Consider the following 22,163-nt stretch of genomic DNA (forward strand, 5'->3'; position numbering starts at 1 on the left):
CTCTCTATTTTGCCATCGATCATTAAATCGTTTCGTTGCCTCAGAAGTCTAACTGAAATCAGTTTTGTGAGGTATCTTTATGTGTTTACGCTGTCTGCTAAGTCATTGCCTGACAGGAAGAGAGGCAACAAGTCACTGTGTAGGTTTTCAGATGCAGCCACAGTGTATAGCCTATACATCTACAACAATTAACTCTATGAACATGGAAAACAGTGATAAATCGACCTCGCAATCTTATAACTAATGAGGAAATCCAACACAACTTTGAGGGGATCAAGCGAAACATGATTATGTATTTCTGCTCATTTTCTGTCTACTTTTTCACATACCGTCTACTTTCTTTGTTCAGTACTTTCTTCAGTTAAGTTGAGATGAACTATAATAGTACATCATGCAAATGCGAGGTTGTGAAAGTAGGAGGGTCAAACTGTGTCGTGGGAGGATTCACACACCACATCAACACTTCTGCTGTGTGTTTAGCAGGTATTTGTACAGATCAGACACTGAACAACTGAATAAAATGTTTCACATGTTTGTTTTATTCTGTTTGTTCTGCTGGAGTTTAATCGGTAAGTTAAAAACATTTTATGGCTTCATTTTTCTTTTCCCATATAAGAGTAATAAAGCTGCTCTGCTTTTTAAATTAAATTATTTTAATCTGCTGTTATGTACCAGATGAATCATGAATATTGTGAAATCTACTAACTTCTGTTCAGAATTTTAAACTGAAATAAAATGTTGAAAGGCATGAAAATTAATGAAAATCTCTCTAGTCTAGTAAAAATGTAAATTTCTGATACTTTTCTGTAAATCTGTTTTCTTAATATTCAAATGTTTAATGAATTCACATTAGAACTGCATAAATGCACAATTAGGCTATATTGCATGTTCAATATGAAATAATTATCATGTATTTGTTTTTAATAAATGTGTAACTTAATACATTGATTTTCCTCAACAGCAGATCATTTTAAACGTTAAAGATATCAAGTTAAAGATAAAGGATCTGTTGCATACGGTTTCATCGGTTTAACTAATAAATCTGTTGTACTTTAAACTGTGAAATAATCAGATTTACATTTAAACAAACATTTTGATCCTGAATTGTGTTCCTTTACATTAAAGTAACAGAGTCAAAGTTAATCTTTAAAAGTAAACTCCTTAAGGAAGTGTCACGTTTTGGGTTTGTTCTTGTCATGTCTTGTTTCCATGTCTGTCATGTGATTCCCTGTTTGTCATGTGATCCTGCCATGTCTTGTCATTGGTTAATTGTCTGATCATTGTTCACAGGTGTCCCTTGTTTTGTCATTAGTCTGTGTATTTAAGCCCTCATGTTTGCCATGTGTCTTGGTCAAGTATTGTTTCCTGTAGTCTGCTGTTGTGCAAAGTTCATGTTCAAGCTTTGGTTTTTGTTTTCATGCCACGCCATGTTTTTGTTTCATGTTTTGTTTTAGTTATAGTAAAACTGCACATGGGTTCTCATCTATCAACTTGCCTCCAGTGGATCCTTATTACAGAATACTTGACCACCTACAATGAACCCAGCGGTTGCCCTCCTAAACCTACGCCAGGGGAATCTTCCCCTGGAAACGTATGTGGAGAAATTTGTGGGCTGTGTTGCCAATTGGATTTTAATGATGTGGCCCTCAAGGACATATTTAGAGTGAGTCTGAATGAGCCCATTCGCTCCCAGCTTCCTGGGGGAAAAATCCACTGGTCCTTGGCCCAATATATTGACTATGCCCTATTATTGAGCGGTTCCTCATTTACTGTGGGTTTTGAGGAGAAGCCCCACAAACCCACAGTATCTGCCAAGCCTGAGCCACTTCACGTCATGCCTGCCAAGCCTGAGCCACTTCACGTCATGCCTGCCAAGCCTGAGCCACTTCACGTCATGTCTGCCAAGCCTGCCAAGCCTGAATTTCTTCACGTCATGTCTGCCAAGCCTGAATCTCTTCACGTCATGTCTGCCAAGCCTGAATCTCTTCACGTCATGTCTGCCAAGCCTGAATCTCTTCACGTCATGTCTGCCAAGCCTGAATCTCTTCACGTCATGTCTGCCAAGCCTGAATCTCTTCACGTCATGTCTGCCAAGCCTGAATCTCTTCACGTCATGTCTGCCAAGCCTGAATCTCTTCACGTCATGTCTGCCAAGCCTGAATCTCTTCACGTCATGTCTGCCAAGCCTGAATCTCTTCACGTCATGTCTGCCAAGCCTGAATCTCTTCACGTCATGTCTGCCAAGCCTGAATCTCTTCACGTCATGTCTGCCAAGCCTGAATCTCTTCACGTCATGTCTGCCAAGCCTGAATCTCTTCACGTCATGTCTGCCAAGCCTGAATCTCTTCACGTCATGTCTGCCAAGCCTGAATCTCTTCACGTCATGTCTGCCAAGCCTGAATCTCTTCACGTCATGTCTGCCAAGCCTGAATCTCTTCACGTCATGTCTGCCAAGCCTGAATCTCTTCACGTCATGTCTGCCAAGCCTGAATCTCTTCACGTCATGTCTGCCAAGCCTGAATCTCTTCACGTCATGTCTGCCAAGCCTGAATCTCTTCACGTCATGTCTGCCATGCCTGAATCTCTTCACGTCATGTCTGCCATGTCTGGGTCTCTTCACGTCACGCCTGTCAAGTCCGAGCCTGTGTCTCCTGACAAGATGGCCGCCGCCGAGCCTGTGTCTCCTGACAAGATGACCGCCGCCGAGCCTGTGTCTCCTGACAAGATGACCGCCGCCGAGCCTGTGTCTCCTGACAAGATGGCCGCCACCGAGCCTGTGTCTCCTGACAAGATGGCCGCCGCCACGCCTGAACCTGAGCCCTCAGTTATGGCTACACTAACAATTATGGCCACAGCCATATGGTGTGTGTGGTCGGTGCACACATTTGAAGTTCACGTCACGTCTGCCGAGCCAGAGCCTGTTCACGTCACGTCTGCCGAGCCAGAGCCTGTTCACGTCACGTCTGCCGAGCTAGATCCTGTTCACGTCACGACTGCTGAGACTTTTCACGTCATTTCTGTTCTGGAGTCGTTGTCTGTTCCAGCCCATAACCCCATAGCTGTCCCCAAGAAAATTTTGGGGGGGGGCAGTAGGGTCCTTGATAGGACCATGGAGGCCGCGCCGCCATGGTCACCTGAACTGTCTGGTCCACCCTGGCTTCCTGCACTGCCGGATCCGCCCTGGCTTCCTGCACTGCCGGATCCGCCCTGGCTTCCTGCACTGCCGGATCCGCCCTGGCTTCCTGCACTGCCGGATCCGCCCTGGCTTCCTGCACTGCCGGATCCGCCCTGGCTTCCTGCACTGCCGGATCCGCCCTGGCTTCCTGCACTGCCGGATCCGCCCTGGCTTCCAGCACTGCCGGATCCGCCCACGCCTTGCCACGGTCCAGGTCCGCCCACGGCCCAGGTCCGCCCACGCCTTGCCACGGCCCAGGTCCGCCCACGCCTTGCCACGGCCCAGGTCCGCCCACGCCTTGCCACGGCCCAGGTCCGCCCACGCCTTGCCACGGCCCAGGTCCGCCCACGCCATGCCACGTCCCATGTCCTGTCCCCCTGCACGGGCCTGGCCCACCATCCCTCCCCCATGACCTCCTCCACCCTCCTGGTATTATGTTGTGTTTTGGTTTTGTTGGGCGTCGGGAGACGCCCTTAGAGGGGGGGATTCTGTCACGTTTTGGGTTTGTTCTTGTCATGTTTCTGTGTCATGTCTTGTTTCCATGTCTGTCATGTGATTCCCTGTTTGTCATGTGATCCTGCCATGTCTTGTCATTGGTTAATTGTCTGATCATTGTTCACAGGTGTCCCTTGTTTTGTCATTAGTCTGTGTATTTAAGCCCTCATGTTTGCCATGTGTCTTTGTCAAGTATTGTTTCCTGTAGTCTGCTGTTGTGCAAAGGTCATGTTCAAGTTTTTGTTTTCATGCCACGCCATGTTTTTGTTTCATGTTTTGTTTTAGTTATAATAAAACTGCACATGGGTTCTCATCTATCAACTTGCCTCCAGTGGATCCTTATTACAGGAAGTCGTATATGATTGAAATGTTCTTGTTTTTGGAAACCGTCTGCTTTGAGTTCATATATGCATTTATGTTTTTACTATATTAAATAGCTTCTAATATGAAAATGCAATGTATTACTATTTGTACTATAATAATAATAATTCTTGCATAAGAATAGTCCATTAATTGATACAATAAATATATTTGTTTGAATTTTGTAACACATTTATATTTATAAGCAATCCATGAGCGCTTCTGCAACGTTTTCTCTGCTTGATTCTGACAATCTCTCTTTAACGGTAGCGGTTAGAAGTTTACTGTAGCACAAATAAAGACTGTTGATATTTCAGGCTTTGTAAACCATCAGAAACCTTAATCTGTAAATCTGTTTTGTTCCACTGTATTTCAAATCCACTTTAGACATTCTACTAAATATAAGTAACTTTGCAACTACATGTCAACTAACTGTCATTAGAGTATTAGTAGACTGTAGTAAACTTTCAGTCAGGTTAGGTTTTAGGGTTTGGGTTAGTAGTTGACTTGTAGTTGCAAAGTTACTTATAGTTAGTAGAATGTCTAAAGTGACTATCAAAATAATGTGTTGCCATTTGTTTGTTCTCCAGGTGTGTTTGGTGAATCATTGTCAGTGATGGAGGGAAATTCTGTTACTCTAAACACTGATGATACTGAAATACGTGAAGATGAAGATATACGGTGGACATTTGGAGATGAAAACTCTCTTTTAGCTAAAATTAAAAAAAAGAAGCAAATCACCTCTACATATTATGGCACTGATGAGAGATTCAGAGACAGACTGAAGCTGGACAATCAAACTGGATCTCTGACCATCACAAACACCAGAACTGAACATACTGGAGTTTATCAACTACTGATAATTAGAGCTGAAAATTCATCAAAAACATTCAGTGTTTCTGTCTACGGTGAGCAGAGATAATTTGTCCAAATGTTCATATATTGCATTTACATATTCAAATGTTAAATAATTGTATAGTTTGAGATGACAGATACATTCAGTGACCATGAACACACTAAACACTCACTCAACACAAAATGTATTACTATTCACTACAATTCACAACACATGAAATAGACTGATTGTTGTCGCTATACTATTCCTCTTATTCTCTCATGTTTTCCAGCTCGTCTGCCTGTTCCTGTCATCATCAGTAACTCTTCACAATGTTCTTCATCATCATCAAACTGTTCACTGGTGTGTTCATCAGTGGTGAATGTGTGTGATGTGACTCTCTCCTGGTACAAAGGAATCAGTGTATTGTCCAGCATCAGTGTGTGTGATCTCAGCATCAGTCTCTCTCTACCTCTGGAGGTGGAATATCAGGATAAAAACACCTACAGCTGTGTGCTGAACAATCCCATCAGCAACCAGACCACACATCTGGACATCAACACACTCTGTCACACATGTGCAGGTACCACAGCACTGATGATATGTGTGTGTATTTACAGATTCACTCACAATAATGACTCTTTCCTTCAGTTCCTCCAGTGTCTCTGATAGTGTTGATCTCTGCTGGATCTCTGATGATTGTTGCTGCAGTTGTGATCTTCTGGATCTGCAGGAAATGTAGAAAAATTGATAAAGGCAAGTGTTACATACATCTTTTATAACAAATAATATGTTGAAAATATGCTTTAAACAAGCCAACTGATAGCCCTATTTTATCATTTAATTTAAATGATTCTCATAATTTTGTAGTTAACCTTTATATGAAACCAAACTAATATGTGTAGTTATTTTCTGAAGAATACACTCATTTCAGAATTTGTGTCTATTGTATATATAATGGTACTCAACATCATTCTTTACTCGTCTCACGCACATCATCAACACTTAAAATTAATAAACAGAAATGTTTACTTTTAATTATAAAATCTTTCATGCAGCTGGTGATTAAATTAAAATCTAAATGAATGATTACTTTTGTTGTGCCTGTTGAGCCTAAAAGCTGATTAAATACAAAGAATGTAAATGACTAAACACCCCAATTGGTTTGATTTGTGTGTAAATGTCTCTCTAAATATTTTGACGAACATGTGTGTGGTAAAAGTTAATGCCATTTTTAAAAATCGGCAGTGTTAAATGTTTATTTCTTTAAGTTTGAAAGCCCTAATAATTACCTAAATATTGTGAAGAACCATCTTTGTAAGATTTAATTTAGCAGGTTTTGATGCATCTATTATTGTTCAAACAGTTGAGACTCGTGAAGATGAGATCACTTACGCTGAGACAACATTCGACAACAGAAGCGCACAGAAATCGGTGAGACAATATAGGCCTATTGTTCATTTGTTGAGTATTTTAATTTCAGATGTAGATGTGCGTTTGTGTTTCTTCTGTATAATATGGAAACCCATTTCCACCACACAAGAAAAATCAAGGTTTCAAGGTTTTAAAGAGTCAAGGTTTAAATAGGATAAATATCGAAACTCTTTGGTCATGTAAGATAGAGATGCTAACGGTCTAATCAGATTTAATGATCTATGCTAAGCTATGCTAAAAGTGCTATCTCCAGACCCTGAGATCGGCTGAATGGATTTTAAAACGGTAAAACTCAACTGTTTAACTCTAGGGAAGTTGGAAAATGAGACTATTTCTAAGTCAGTTCCTTTAAGTCAGGTGTCGAGCATCGGGATGATTGGAGGATCACGCTCTCACAGCCAGGGCACATCCAATCCACTCGTCACGGATGATTGACAGGCAAAAGTGAAATTATAGAGAGACACAAGGAACCGAAAAGATAAACACTCACGAAACACATCCTCTAAACGTCCCTGAAGGACGTAAGACTTTCTATGTCACAATTTTGACTTGTCATGTCTTAACAATGATCTACCAGAGCATTTTTGTCTTATGTGGTGGAAATGTGCTTCCATATTATAATGATCTATCACATAAATCACAAAACACAACAGCACCATCAGATATTTAAAAGTTGTGTTACTTCGAATAAACTATATATCACATTATTTATGCATTTTTCACAGAAAGTTGAAGAGGACGATTGTGTAGATTATGCACCAATCGCATTTCAATAATGTGGCTGCATGTGGCCTTATGTGTGTGCATTATATGCATATCAGTAATGTACTGTGTAAAGCAACCTTGAGCAATATAAAGTTGTTATGTAAATTAAACTTAACCTTGAAATGCGAGGACTTTTAACAAATTATGTTATAAGTAGCCAATAGAGTGTTTTAATTTTTTTACTCTTAAGGCCCGTACACACCGGGACGAATTTCGCGCGCGATATTCGCCGACGTTTAACGCCTCGTGACTAAACAAAGGGCGCGTCAAAAACTATCCGACCAATGAGATTGGCGCTTTTGCTCACGTGTCTGGAGCTTCTGAAGTTACAGTAAAACACAACTTGGGGGCGCTCAAACACAAAACGGTCTTGCCGAGCACACATACGTAACAGCGAAGAAGATATACGCCAAGTAGCGTCTACACTGCCCATAGACAGACACTGCCGGGAAGAAATGACGAGGAAGATGCAAGGCAAGATGAATGTAGAGCTGTTGGTGTCGGAATAAAGAACTATATGACAAACGCGACAGCGACTACAAAAATCTTGTTAAAAGAGAACTGTTATGGAGTGGTATTGCAGAGTATAGACTGTTATGGAGTGGTATTGCAGAGTATAGACTGTTATGGAGTGGTATTGCTTTTCTGTTTTACATTAAGCGCCATCTAATGTCAGGGAATGAATTTGCATGTTCACTCGGCTCATCGTCAGCGAAAATCGCTTGGGTGTGAACACAAAAAACGCGTTGAAAAACGCTGGCGAATAACGCGCGCCGATATTCGTCCCGGTGTGTACGGGCCTTTACGGTGCAAAATGTAGATGAAACTAAAGGAACAGACACCTTGCTGGGATCTCAATTATTTATGTCAGTACAGAAATGTGGTTTGATCTGTAGGAGAACAGCTTGTGCACGAGCACATTTCTGCTGCTGGACGTTTGTGTTTTATGTCAGTTTGTGATCGTCTCTCTCAGAGGTGTGAAAAGTGTGTTTGTGAATGTGGTTGAAGGTGTTTTTTCCATTCCTGTTCACATGAAACCATTTTGACTTCTGCTCAATAGAGAAACCACTTTACAACACACCGGTGATACTGAACCCATCAATGCTGATGTTTGACAAAAAGGTCTCAAATCAAACAGAGATATTGTTCGAAATAAGAAAATATATGCCTTGTGTGTATATGCAGCATGATCGTTTAGCCGACTCATGCGGTGATCGTGCAGTTAAGCAGTGCTAGTTTCAGTTGTTTTTCTAGCTGTAACACTTCCTTCTAAGAAGAACTTTTCTTGAAACCTTTTTTTTCGTATAAAGGTCATCCTGTTTTGTTCTGCCAATGTTTCGGTCATTATTTTAAGAATAAATGCAATGTATGATTTATAATTTATGTTTGATGGTTGTTAATAGTTTACTTAGTTTTCATCAGTTTTTAGGAGAAACTAACACTACTAACAAACCTTATAACAGCGCATGTCCAGTCCACAGGTAAACAAATAAGGTCAAAACTTAAATGAAATGTTTTGTTTGATGTAATATGACACTGGTGGGAGTGGCCACACGTCAAAGCAGGACTCACTCAAGGTGAAATATAGAAAAATATTTGACATTCAGACTTTAATTCCTAACTTAAACACTAAATGTAAACTGTGCACACTGTACACACACTGCAAAGAATAAAATGTTTAAAAATGTGTCAGTTTTTGTAAGGTGTTTAATATTGCTGGCCCACTTTGGCTGAAAAGTTTGATAAAGTGGGATTCAGGTAAAGTAGGCGACCTTTAACCTTCAGTAATTATACTCAAATTCATTAAATAAATTGAGATTCACTGGCCATTCAGTTTTTTTGTGTGCCTAATTGTTGTATGCGTTGTAGTCACATCAGTCGTTTTACACATGAATTGAGGGATCTGATGAATTTTACTCATAGTCTCTAGGCTATATGTTTTGGGGTTTGTTAAATATGTTGTTGAATATGTTTGTTTAATATATGTTACAAATTATGTGTTTTTTAATTGCAGATAATTCTCTGGTGAAACATCTGCTATAATACTATAAATAACTAGTTTTAAATGTAGAAATAGGCCTTTTCCTAATGGTGTAGTTAAATCTAACAGCCTCTGTATAGAGCGCCATCTAGTGTTCAAAATAAGACTTCACATCTGGAACAATAATACTAGGGTTTTTTCTGTGTTTGTTTATCGGTCCAACTAGCCAACCTCGAGTCTCTGTGATCTTCTGTCTCTATATAGCTCAGGTCTCTCCTTCAATGCAAGTCTGTGGGACTCTTTTTCTCCCCTGTTTATCGTCCAGTAAGGGAAAATGGTGAGAAGTACACACAATGGATGATAAATAATATATAATATGCATAGTACAAGCCATATGCATACAGCATGATCCAGTATCATAACCAGGAATCAGCGGCACCATATAATATAAGAATATTAAATAAGCTTTTAAAGTGACAGTTATAATACACACTGCTTCTGGGAGAAAGTGGACATCGACTGAGGCCATACACCAAGCTAAATCTGCTCTCAGGCATGGAGACATTATAGGACAGGTGCAGCAGGGAAGAGGGGTTTTGGACTCGGGACAAGCCGACCCATAAGGTACAAGGCCACATCTGCACAGAGAAGAAAGCTAGTAATGCCGAGGTCCGGCAGCAAGAGGAGGCAGAGTGGCGGTCTCGCAGTCCAAACAGGGACAGTGGAATAACTGGGAAAACGTGAACTCACCTGGAAGGATCTTTGGGAGATGGAAGGGAACAGACTGAGCTTCATCATCAGAGACACCTACGATCTTCTTCCCAGACCCAAGAACATCAGTGGACTGGAGAAGATCCATTATGTCCTCTCAGTCAAACCCCAGCAACACTTAGGCAGATCCTCGTCACCTTTCCCAAGGTCAGACCCAATCAGGTCATGGGACAACTGGAGATTATCCTGGAAGGAAGGAGAACCACCACCAATGCCCTTCCTCCTCCAAAGCATGGATTCTCAAAATCCACTGCCTTCATAAGAGCAGGACAACTTCCAGTGAAGCCAACAAAAGTGCCGCACAAGTCCTGAAAAGTGAAGCCAACGCGTCTCAATCGCCCCCTGGTGGCTGGTCCCAGTATAGCTCATAAACCCCACCCTCCCCATGAAGTCTAATGGGACGCGATGGAAACTAAACAATCAAATTACACTTCAAATAAATGTTTATTTAATTAAATAAAATGTTTTCTGTCAGTTTAGTTTTTATCACGCTGATTTAAGTTTAAGTGATCATTTTTTTAAATAAGTTTGGTCTTATTTAGTTATTTGATGCTATAAAAACGGGAATGTGACGTCATGATTGACAAAGTAGTCCAAGAGACTTTTTGGGGGATTTTCGGGAAGAGATTGGAGTTTCAACTAAATTCTACATGTCCATAAATGTTTATTTCACACTGACACAATGAGTTGCTCTGCAATAAACTTTGTACTAACTGTTTCTGTAGGAGTGAGGGCGGGACCTTGATATCGCGGCCAAACTTCACGCTCACAACTGAGCAGAATCAAGTTCCAAATCAGTGCAAGATATCAGAGCAATATTAGGACTTTGGCGGCTTCACTTTTCACCAATGGAAGAGAGTGAAGGGGCGTTGTCCATCTTTTTTTACAGTGGAAGCCAACTACAAAAATGTAATCGACCCTGCTGGACGCTGCCCGGGACTGGAAAATGCAAGTTGATCTAGACAATGAAGTGATTACCCCTACTAATTATTTATTATTACCCCTAATAACTATTATTCTAAGGGATTGTTCTATCAAGTCCTATACGCTCAACACATGGGTTGAGTTTGGACTGAGTTGAACAGCTAGTTGGCTTGAGTAAAGGTCAAAAGTTGAATCCTTTGATATTTACACTTTTTCTGCATTAATCATCAGTTGTATGATATTGATTGAACTGATAAATGGCTCTATCTGGTGTGTTTCTAAAGAACAGCATCATCACTATGAGCTCAATAGGAAAATATACACTAATACTGATGATATGTGTGACCAATTAGGATGTGCGTCCAACATGTTTACATGGGTTATGGGGCTTGAGCTCTACACTTTGATCGCACTTTTAAGTATGATTTCAAATACATTTTTACAAGGAAATACTATTGCTGTCATTTCTAATTTCACATTTAATTAAACATGTTATATGCTGATAATTAGTCATTATGTAAATTCACTAGCAATTTCTGAGTGAAATTAGTTTAAAAGCCAGTTTCGGCAAAGACAGCATTAATCTGATTGATTTTTGGATTGATATCAAAATACTAAAGTGTATTTTAACATTCCTTAAAGGGTACATATGAAAACCGTTTTCTGTGTTTAAGTGCTATAATCTGGTCCCCTGTTAATCTACCAACCCAGAAAACGTGAAAATTGATAGCCCAGTAACTTTGTTTTAGTAAGCTTTTCTCTGCAAGCATGTTGAAAAATAAGCCGTTCAGATTTCGCACCCCTTCTGACCTAGAATGGGATCTTATTATAATATTACCGTCCCTTAATCTGAATGTTTCCACCACGGCGTACCATTTGGTTTTCCCAAGAGACAACAGTGTAACCAGTTCTAACGCAATGACAAAAGTTTGAGCAAAGCATGCAAACTGTTCTGTCGTTGCAGCACAGATGAGCACAGAATATTATTTGACCAAAAAATTATAATAATGTCACAGCTGTCTTATAAAGACCTCAGGGAACAGCATGCGTCAACTTGTGTAAAAGTTAAACATGACAGTACATGCAAGTCAATGAGATTAATCAATGTAACTCCACAACAACTACATAAATGTATCCCTTTCAGAAATGTCCTGGTGCGTCTAAAAGTTAGAGTCTCTCTGTAAGGCTGCACTCCACTATAGTTATTTCTGAGATTTTGGATAAGTGTCATGATGTTTTGTCATTGCTGGAGTATCAGTAGCTTGTGTAAAGGATCGAACGGGGACCAGCAGCTCATTTGCATTTAAAGGGACACACATTTATTGATTCACACTTTCACTCATCAGACAAAATAAAATGAGTCACATGATCTTGAACAACTTAATGCACATTCAACTCACATCCTGATTTCTAAGCATCACTGTACAGTCTCTAGAAAGTGAATGTTTTATTCTTTACCAAATTGATATAAAATTATATCTGTTTTAAAACAAAAGAATACCGTAAATAACTTAACTTAACACTAAACTTGTGAATGGCATGTGTTAAATATCATCGTGTTTCAATTGTTTTCCTGTCTCTGTGTGAAACAGTTTCTCACCATGTTTCTGTAGATTAAAGCTGTTTATAGAAGCAGGACAGGAAGAAACTCTTCACCTACAAACTAACACACACACACACACACACACACACACATACTGAATGCCCAGTCTCACATATAAGATGTCTGTCCAACCAAATTATCAAACCATAAAAAAGAAGAAAGAAAGAAAGAAAGAAAGAAAGAAAGAAAGAAAGAAAGAAAGAAAGAAAGAACCCGCAGCAGGTTTCAGTTTGACTCAGAAGATGAAAGTCAGTAAAACTATGAGATCAGATACGCTTTTAAATTTGTACTTTATTTTTTTCATACACTAAAATAAGAACTGAATAAATATACGCAACCATTTTAAAATAAGTTTTGCTCTTAGCCATGTAACATAGTTACAACTGCTTTTCAAAAAGTATGTTAAATGATAAAAATAAAGAATATTTCACCCATTAAGAACAGTTCAAGTCTCAATAAGGGCTTGAAGAACTATAACATTATATGATATGCAAATGCAGCGAGTGAAACTAGGAGGGTCGAACTGTGTCGTGGGAGGATTCTCACATAATAGACTGAGTGTTTTCAGCAGATAGTTTCATCAGATGCTGAACAACTGAATAAAATGTTTCACACGTTTTTCACATGCATTTTGTTTTGTCTGTGCTGGTGTCGTCTGATTGGTAAGTTATATAAACATTTTTATGGTTTAATTTTTTTCTCACAGTAATACAGTGGCTGCTACACACTCAGAAAAAAAAGTACAAAAGCTGTCAGTGGGGCGACACACTTTCAAAAGCTACTATAATCATTTAGGTACTAATATATACCTTTAAGATACTAATATCCTTTAGGATTAATAAGTGAAAGGTCTCGCTCCAGTCACAGCTTCTGCACCTTTTTCATGACAGTATCTGTTCAAATTAGATAATTTAAATGAATCATGAATATTGTGAAATCTACTAACTTTGAATTCAGTCTCTGACCTGAAATTTTCAGGTCTGGGAAGGTCATGAAAATGATGGTCTCTATTTTATTTTTTAATACTTTTTTAAAATCTAGAAAAGTCATAAATATGCATTTGTCAAAATGTGCAGGTCTTATTTATTTAAAATAATGTATTGAAATATCCAACACAATAAAATTGTACTTTCATTTTGTAGTTACATTATTTAAATTAGTACATTATTTAAATGTATTTTTAAGGCTTAAATTTTTGATCCAGGTTTTACTTTATTTAAAATATATATTCTTTACACATAAGATATATTTTCAGGCAATCCGTAAGCTGTTTTCTCTCTCTGCTTGATTCTGACAGTCTCTCTGTAACGGTAGAGTTTTAAAGACATTTTACACATTTATTTCCTTTATCAAGAGCAACTGATGTCAGAGAGAAGTTTCTGGTAGTCAGTTAAAAAGAAAATATTAACATTGTTGATGTTTAATTCTATGGTGAATCCATCATGGTGGACAAAATGAACCGTATATGAAAGTTTTAATCACAGATTAGATTTCTAATCCCTGATTTGTTAATATGTGTTTAACATAAAGTGATGCGATTTAGTTTTGTGTTTCTGTCGCTCTTCTGGCTGTTCTCAACGTCACATCTAAACAAGAAAAACTACAGCTGATTTCAAGCTTTGTAAACCATCAAAAGCATCAATCTGTGTAAAATCTGTACAGTTTGTTCTCCAGGTGTGTTTGGTGATTCAGTGTCAGTGATGGAGGGAGATTCTGTTACTCTAAACACTGATGTTACTGAAATACGTGAAACCGACGACATACTGTGGATTTTTGGAGTTGAAACGTCTCCATTAGCTAGAATAAAAAAAAACAAGCAAATCTTCTCCACGTTTGATGTTCCTGATGGGAGATTCAGAGACAGACTGAAGCTGGACGATCAAACTGGATCTCTGACCATCACAAACATTAGAACTGAACTTACTGGTGTTTATAAACTACTGATAAATGGAGCGAAACTGACATCAAAAATATTCAATGTTTCTGTCTATGGTGAGTAGAGATCACTTGTTCAAACATTCACATATTTTACTGAAACTATTGAGATTGTAAACATATTTAACCGCTATTATACTAAACATTCACTTTGCAGATTTAATTACACATTAAACCACTTTTTTTTTCATTGTTTATCCACATTCCTTGTTATTCTCTCATGTTTTCCAGCTCGTCTGCCTGTTCCTGTCATCATCAGTAACTCTTCACACTGTTCTTCATCATCATCATCAAATTGTTCATTGGTGTGTTCATCAGTGTTGAATGTGTGTGATGCGACTCTCTCCTGGTACAAAGGAATCAGTGTATTGTCCAGCATCAGTGTGTGTGATCTCAGCATCAGTCTCTCTCTACCTCTGGAGGTGGAATATCAGGATAAAAACACCTACAGCTGTGTGCTGAACAATCCCATCAGCAACCAGACCACACATCTGGACATCAACACACTCTGTCACACATGTGCAGGTACCACAGCACTGATGATATATGTGTTTATGTACAAATTCACTCACACTAATGACTCTCTCCTTCAGTTCCTCCAGTCTCAGTGTCTCTGATAGTGTTGATCTCTGCTGGATCTCTGATGATTGTTGCTGGATTCGGGATCTTCTGCATCCACAGGAAATGTAAAAAAATGGTCAGAGAAGGCAAGTGTTATTACTGCTTTTAAACATTATAATAAACAAAACCTTATACTCTAAAATATACTCTAAATATCCATAGTCAACTGATAGCCCTAAATGTAATTTATATTAACTTTATGAATATAATTTTACATGTGTAAAGATGCAGCTGGTGCTCAAGTTAAAATATGTTATTGATGACTTTGTTGAAATTGTTGCGCATCAATTTCACCACGCAAAGGATGTATTTGACTTAGCTTTAGTCAAATTACATTTGTAATGTCATTTTTAAAAACGTCAGTGTTAAATGTTTAATGAAATGTGTGCATTTATGCTTTGGCCTGGGTCTGTGGTGGAGTAGTGAGTTTGATGCGATTAAACTCAAGGTTCTGTGGGGTACGGACTGGATCGAAACCATTCCTAGAGCTTCCTAACAATGGGTTATTGGGGTTTGGACTGATGGGGCAGTGAACCCAAGGTTACCCCGTGAGCCCTAGAGCTCCTCCTGTCCGATTTTAGGGAAAAATTGGGTCCATTGGAGACGTCCAATAGATTTCTTAGCCGCACCGAAAGAACACCACAGACACAGTGTAATCAGCATGGGAAAATCTCACAGTAAAAATATAAAATATACAAAAATGACACACATTTATCTATATCTTTTTACTCTTTTTAGTTCCTTTTATAACTGTATCATCTTTATATCTCTTTTAATTCCTTGTATAACTGTTTTAATTTCCCTTGCGTTTATTCTGTGATTATTTCAATTCCTTTCTGTGTAACTTTGAATTACCATAGTGTATGAAATGTGCTATATAAATAAACGTGCCTTGCCTTTAACTCTGACAGCTGTAACAATAATAACACACATGTTGTAAAGAACCAGATGTAGGATTGAGTTTTAATGCATCTATTATTGTTGCTGAAACAGTTGAGACTCGCAAAGACGATATCACTTACGCTGAACCTGTGTTCTACAAAAGAAACACACAGAAAACGGTAAGACAATTTATTATTAATTTATGATGTGCTTCTCTGTGACATTTCTGATAGAGATCAGTGTTTTTGACTGTATAATATAATGACCCATCACACACACACACACACAACAGCACCAAATCCGATGTTTAATATAAGATTATCAATGCAAGAAACACTTGTTATTTTCCTATTGTGTTATTTGGATCAGATCACAGATTACATTTTTAGCAAGTAATTAGTCATTTGAAATGGAATACATTTTTTCAGCAACTGAGAAACACTGAAAGACTGCAGGACCTCTAAACTTCTAAAATATTGGAGATCTATAAAGGATCTCTAATATTTTCAATGAATGTAATTACATTGAGGAAAACATTTAAACTATTAATGGTTTGTACGACAAGGCTAGAAAGAGCTAATTTAAACAAACAATGTTTTGTTACACTTAATCATTTTAAGTTCTTGTATCAGATTAACAAGTTCGCAAAACCGGTTGAGAACCATTGATATTGATGATGTTATTCAATGGCATCTCCTCAAGATGCTTTATACAGATAAGTGCTGGGAAATTTTATTAGAAAAAAACTATATATAGTAACTACTGTATATATGTTGTTTTGTGCTTTTTACAGAAAGTAAAAGAGGATCATGTGGATTATGCACCTCTCACAATGAGAAGATGAACAAACTCTTTTTCTTACCCACACTGTGACAACCTTAGAGTCTATGGTTGAGTTTTTGGTGAAAATCACCATATTGTATCAGGACATCCCAGCACACATAGAGCAGGATCAAAGTTTAAAGTAAATAATTAAAGATTAGATGAAGTGGTTCATGTTTGACTGTTTAAGTATTAAAGGGACCATGCGTGTAAATCTCATGAAACACATAGATGCAAAACACTCATGAACACTGTGGTCTGGTTTATTCACATCTGTACAGAAATGTGGTTTGATCTGTTGGGTGGATGGACAGCTTGTTCATGAGAATGTTTCTTCTGCTGGACGTGTGTGTTTGATGTCAGTTTGTGATCGTCTCTGTCTGAGGTGTGAATAGTCTGTGAATAGCCTGAGGTTGAAAGACTTTTTCCATTCCAGCTCACATGAAACCATTGACTTCTGCTCTACAGAAGACCGGCTTTACTAAAAAATACTGAACTCAGCACTGGTGTTTAACAAAAAAGAGACATTACTGTTAAAAATTTAAATATGATATGCTTTTTGTGCGTGATGATCTATACTTATGCAGCGACGCTTCAGTAAAGCTGTACACTGTGACACTCTCAGGAAAAAAGGTACAAAAGACAAAAGCTGTCACTGCAGTAGCTTTTCAAAAAGGTACACCAATGTACCTTATTTAACCCTTAGGAGTACATTAGTATCTAAATGGTTGAAAAGGTAACGCCCCATTGACCGGTTGTACCTTTATTTCTGAGAGTGTAGTTTCAGTAGTTAGTTCTCTCTAAGCAGAACTTGATAACTTTTCTTTTCATATAAATGTAAAATCCTGTTTTTTTTTTTTTTTTTTTGCCAGTGTCTGGGTCATTTTAAGAATAAATGCACTGTATGACTTACAATTTATGATTTATGTTTGATGGTTGTTCATTTATTTTGGTTTCACTAGTTTTGACGAGAACCGAAACGCTGCTAACAATCGTGATTTTTTACTGGTCATAGGTAAAACATAAAGGTGGAAATTTATAGAGTAAGCTTAAAATCATAATCAGATATAAAACCTCACCTTAAGTTAATTGATATGGGTAAAGTCCAGATGCAGTTATGAGGACAGATCAAGATATCCACTCCTGCTCCAGTTCTGTAGGATGAGGATGACGAATCCAGAACAAAAACACAGGTGTGGGTGAAGAAGTGTTGATCCCACAAATAACACAAACAACTTGTTTTTTATTATTAATTTTTAGATAAAATAATATCCATAATTAGCAGATATGTAGTGCAGTGTTCTGGTGGATTTGTTTAGTAGGCCACTGAGTGGTTGTTTAAATGTCCACATCTCTGTGCTTTTCTCAGTCTCTGTGATCTTCTGGTTTGATGTCTCCTCCTTCAATGTGTATCTGAGGGACTTTTCACCTGATTCATAATCTTCATTTCTGTGAAATTCTGGTTACTTAAAATAACAGCACGTCTCCTCAACAACACACATTATTTTAGCAATCATTCATGTCTGGAGCACGGGACTGAAATTGTTTACACACTGATAAGAAAATCTTTTTTTGAACTTCTAAGAAAAGTGACGTGAAGTCGGAAGATGTCGCCAACGCCAAGATGTCGTCACGTGAACACGCGGCTTCACAGGGAGATGTAGCCTACATAAGAACATAAATTTTTAATAATAATTATAAAAAAAAATAGTTCAAGTTCTTTGTGTTGACGATGAATAACTTCATAGCTGCCATGTTCTTAATCGTAAATAATATCCTTCATCAAACCTGGGGGAGAGTGGGGTAAAGTGAGACATTTTTTACATTTGTTCCCCTCTAAGCGAGCTAAAATGATATATCAGTCAAATTTACACATTTCCCATTAATTCAGGATGTTTCCTAGCAATGGAAATGATTAGAATGTATTCAGGACGAAGGGCAGTGAAAATATGATTGTTTTTAAAAAAGTGGTCTTGTGTCTCACTTTACCCCAGCTTAGGGGTAAACTGAGACAGACCAGAGAAATCAAGGGGGTAAAGTGAACCAGCTGGGGGTAAACTGATCCACTTACTTTTTCCACTCTGAAACTTCCATAACAACACATGTTGTAACAGTAAGAATCTTGACAGCTAGCTTGACAACCACACATTCCAGAACTAATGTCGGACTAGTAACAGAATCATGGAGATTGGTCAATTAAGCAAATTTTTTTGATGACCACCGGTGCGCATCCAAGTGAAGGTGCAACGCCCTTGGCGTGCTAAGGGTGAAAGGCACACTGGAGGAAATTCCTCCCAAAAAAAAAAAAGAACTATGTCCAAATTATTGTGATACATTTGGAAAACTCAATGCAGTCAGACCTCCCCTGGCCAGCCCAGGGAGGGTGGCCCGTCCTGAGCCAGATTCGGATTTGTCCGCCACCGCTGGAGCTCCGTCTGGAGCAAAGTCGGTCCTAAAACGGACCTTTGGGTCTTTGTGGAGGAGGGACAATGCTCCGCTCGGACAATGAACATGGACCAGAGAACCATGGTGGTCAGACCGGGTGGGGAAACAGCCTGACCCAGCCCAGGGAAAGTGCACTTTGTGCGGGCGAGACTTCCAGTAAATAGGGTCTGGTTTGGACACCCAGTCCCTCGGTGCCAGTGTGTGCACACCGGTGAACGTGCACCGTCCTGGGTGAGCTAGGGGTGAAAGACACACTGGAGGATATTCCTCCTTGTAAAAATGTCCAAAAATATCTTGTATTTGAAGAAGAGCTCCATGCTCGCAGACCTCCCGGGCCAGCCCCAGGGAGGGTGGGTCATCTCCGGTCAAAGTCAGATCCGTACACCTGCTGGCGCTCCTGCTGGAGCAACCACGGACGCTCGGGGTGTTGTAGAGGAGGGAGACGACACTCTTATCGGACTAGGTAATGGAAAACAGGCGCCTCCGGGTTGGGCACTCTCCTTCGGGCCGTCAAGTCGGGGTGCCCGGTCGATTGGAGCTTCGGACGCACCTGGGGATGGAGCAGCTTTCTCCTCCCCGATTTGCGCGTTGACCTCGGGAGACTAAGATGGCCCGTCTGAAACGGATGTCCGCAAAGGTGGCCGCGGGCGCGTCGGGAGGCTTAGATTAGTTGGGGCCCCCCTGGCGTGTCTTAAGAGCCAAACTTTGCCCTGCGCCTCCCCCTGCTTTGAAAGCACCCTTCCCGGTTACGGCCTCGATCCAGATGCCTCCTGCCCCTGCTCCCGGTGGATGGTTCCTCATGCGCCCTATGAGTGGCCGTGTTGTCTCGAGCCTAGGCCCGAGTGGAGCGAGACCCGTGTGTAGGGAGCCTGCGCATCGCGGTTCACCGTCCGGGGCTTCTCGGTTGATCCCAAAGGTAAAACGTATGCATGTCGAACAGTCGTTCTGGGTAAACGGCGAAGCGACTCCAGGGGCTTGAGACACCGAGAAAAAGCTGTGGAGGAAGGTCCTCCTCCGAAAACAAAACGGACAGTGTCCGTGAGGTTGCAGATGGACGAGATTCCCATGCTGACTTTACTCCCTAGCAGGCTCCCAGGGAGAGTGCGGAGCTCCTGTCGGAGCGACCTCGGTCCTAAAACGGACCTTGGGGGTTTTGTCGAGGAGGGGACAAACGCTCCATTCGGATAAGGTGAGACGGAGGTGCTCCACCTCTTTGCCTAAGCTACTGCACCCCAGGCTACTGATTTTACTTCCCCCTTCTTTTTATTCTTTATGAATCTTAGGAGGCTTGACTTGTCAATATTTCTCTCTCTTGCAGCTGCTCTTATAGACTTCTTTCCTTCCTTGACCTCAGCGGCTGCACTCTCCATCTTCTCGAGGGGTGTTTTGCCCCAGGTTTTCTTCCTGGTGTATTGCCTTGGCATGATGGCTTTTCTACTATGTTTATGACATTAAAAATAAAACATATGTCATGTAATATTACATTAAAATATGTTTAAGACTAAACTTAACTTGTGCCTCATGTCTCACTTTAACCCACAGCATTTGTCTCACTTTACCCCACCGCCACATTTTAGAAAAAAACTATCTCTCTTAGCAATTCAGGCTTATCTTCAGCTAGCATAATCACATGGTTTTATATGTTGGTAGTTCATCAACATGTATGATATACGTTTTTTTACCTGAATCAATTAGCTTTGGCACAACAGTTGATTAAGTTGATAGCAAGAAAATTTACTTTTACATGCAAAAAAAATATTTTTGTGAAAAAAACATGCTTACGACAGCACCATGAGGTCCTCTCCTTCATGGCCAAGGGGAAATGGAAGGGGCTTGAAAACATAATGGTCATATGACCACAATTGTGTTCCATTGCCTAGATATAGGGGGTGTCTCACATTACCCGATGTCTCACATTACCCCGTTCTCCCCTATGTGTTCCCATCTGATGCTTTTGTATTGTAAACCTCCCTAACTGCATTTCAATCCCAACGATCTTTCCATTTCAACGCCGTGATACGTGCTGAGTCCCAATTCGCCTACTTATACTACGACCTAAAAGTATGTACTTTTTTTGTGATGAAAAATTATACTTTTGAGTGTGTAGCAAAAAAGTATGCACGTTCTGGGACATACTTCGACGACGTCATGCAACATGAACTTGAACGTGGTTGCCTAGTTACGCACACCGCAACTGTTAACAAAACATTTAACATTTCATTCATTCTTATATATCCAATAGAATTTTATTTACTATTCCCATCTTTTTTTCCACAATACATTTACAATGTGTTTACCAAATTGAGGAGTGAAGCAGGGCGTCGTCGTAGATCAACCAAATGCAGGTCGTTTGTGAGGCGGCTGGTTCTGACGTTCATGTGCAAATGTGTGTAACGAAAGCTAGCGCTACTTATTTTCTGAGTTAAATGATTTAAAGTTTATAGTGTAATTATTGTTTAACGTAGTTTATACTTAATCTTATACTTATGTATAATACTTCAAAATACCCCGATGAAAATGAACCATGCTTTTACTATAGTAAAAGTGTAGTAACCATGTTTTTTTGGTTGGACTGATAAAGTTAACATAATTATGTACAGCCACAGTATTACTACAAATAAGTCAGACAGAAACATCAAAAGAAATACATAAAAAAAGAAACTTGCATGACACTGTAACTTACTAGAGCCTTTTTATTTATTGTTTTGTAGCCTGCAATGAGGCGCTCGGTATCTTCATCGGACCCAACAAGATAAACACGGTACTTTTTTGGCACAACATAAACCCATTAATATTACGAGACAATAAAATATAACTTTAATTAGGGTTAAACATTTGAATTCTTACACTTAAAAGGGCGCATCTCCGTTGCTGCATCCGACTGCCAGGTTTACATCACCATCATCACCGCAAAGCTCCTCCCTCCCGCACGCAATGGGTTGTGGGCAATATTAGCCGTTAGAGTGTGCATTGATCTGCACTTCGAATTCTAACCGGAAATAGTAGACCATCCGGGTATCTTTGGAATACTCATTTCAACATGCTACGATTTGGGACGTACTAATTCTAGTTTCGCATACTATTTAGGACGGATAGTATGCGAATTGGGACTCAG

The 22,163-nt window shown here is 39.6% G+C and overlaps 3 protein-coding genes and 1 long non-coding RNA gene across 7 annotated transcripts in view; 3 read left to right on the forward strand and 1 right to left on the reverse strand.

Annotated features, from left to right (window-relative positions):
* The window catches only part of LOC309476472, a 32,023-nt gene extending 21,475 nt beyond the window's left edge, over positions 1-10,548 (reverse strand). Inside the window, exon 1 of the long non-coding RNA XR_014198184.1 lies at positions 9,954-10,548. This is a non-coding gene — a long non-coding RNA (uncharacterized lncRNA). The remainder of the gene's footprint in view (positions 1-9,953) is intronic.
* The window catches only part of LOC309476075 (uncharacterized protein), a 110,470-nt gene that overhangs the window by 44,034 nt on the left and 44,273 nt on the right, over positions 1-22,163 (forward strand). The window lies entirely within an intron of this gene.
* Positions 288-13,071, forward strand: LOC309476169 (CD48 antigen-like). Of its 4 annotated transcripts, none has more exons than XR_014197946.1 (4): positions 288-569; positions 4,621-4,938; positions 5,158-6,299; positions 10,542-13,071. XR_014197946.1 is itself a non-coding variant. In XM_082139405.1 (3 exons), exons 1-3 carry the CDS (start codon positions 392-394, stop codon positions 5,532-5,534), a joined length of 873 nt encoding a protein of 290 aa, XP_081995531.1. In that variant the 5' UTR covers positions 288-391; the 3' UTR covers positions 5,535-8,751. The 4 variants fall into 4 exon arrangements, 1 of the variants encoding a protein (XP_081995531.1); XR_014197947.1 differs by lacking the exon at positions 10,542-13,071 and adding an exon at positions 7,025-8,751; XR_014197948.1 differs by lacking the exon at positions 10,542-13,071 and adding an exon at positions 8,125-8,751.
* On the forward strand, positions 13,969-15,915 carry LOC309474962 (SLAM family member 5-like; the record flags this gene model as incomplete). The annotated part of the gene is made up of 3 exons (XM_082137581.1): positions 13,969-14,335; positions 14,510-14,991; positions 15,898-15,915. Coding segments are annotated over 2 exons (753 nt in total), but the record flags the coding sequence as incomplete, so codon positions are not given.

This window comes from Leuciscus leuciscus (assembly GCF_965113295.1).
Source record: "Leuciscus leuciscus genome assembly, chromosome: 15".
Classification (NCBI taxonomy): Eukaryota; Metazoa; Chordata; class Actinopteri; order Cypriniformes; family Leuciscidae; genus Leuciscus; species Leuciscus leuciscus.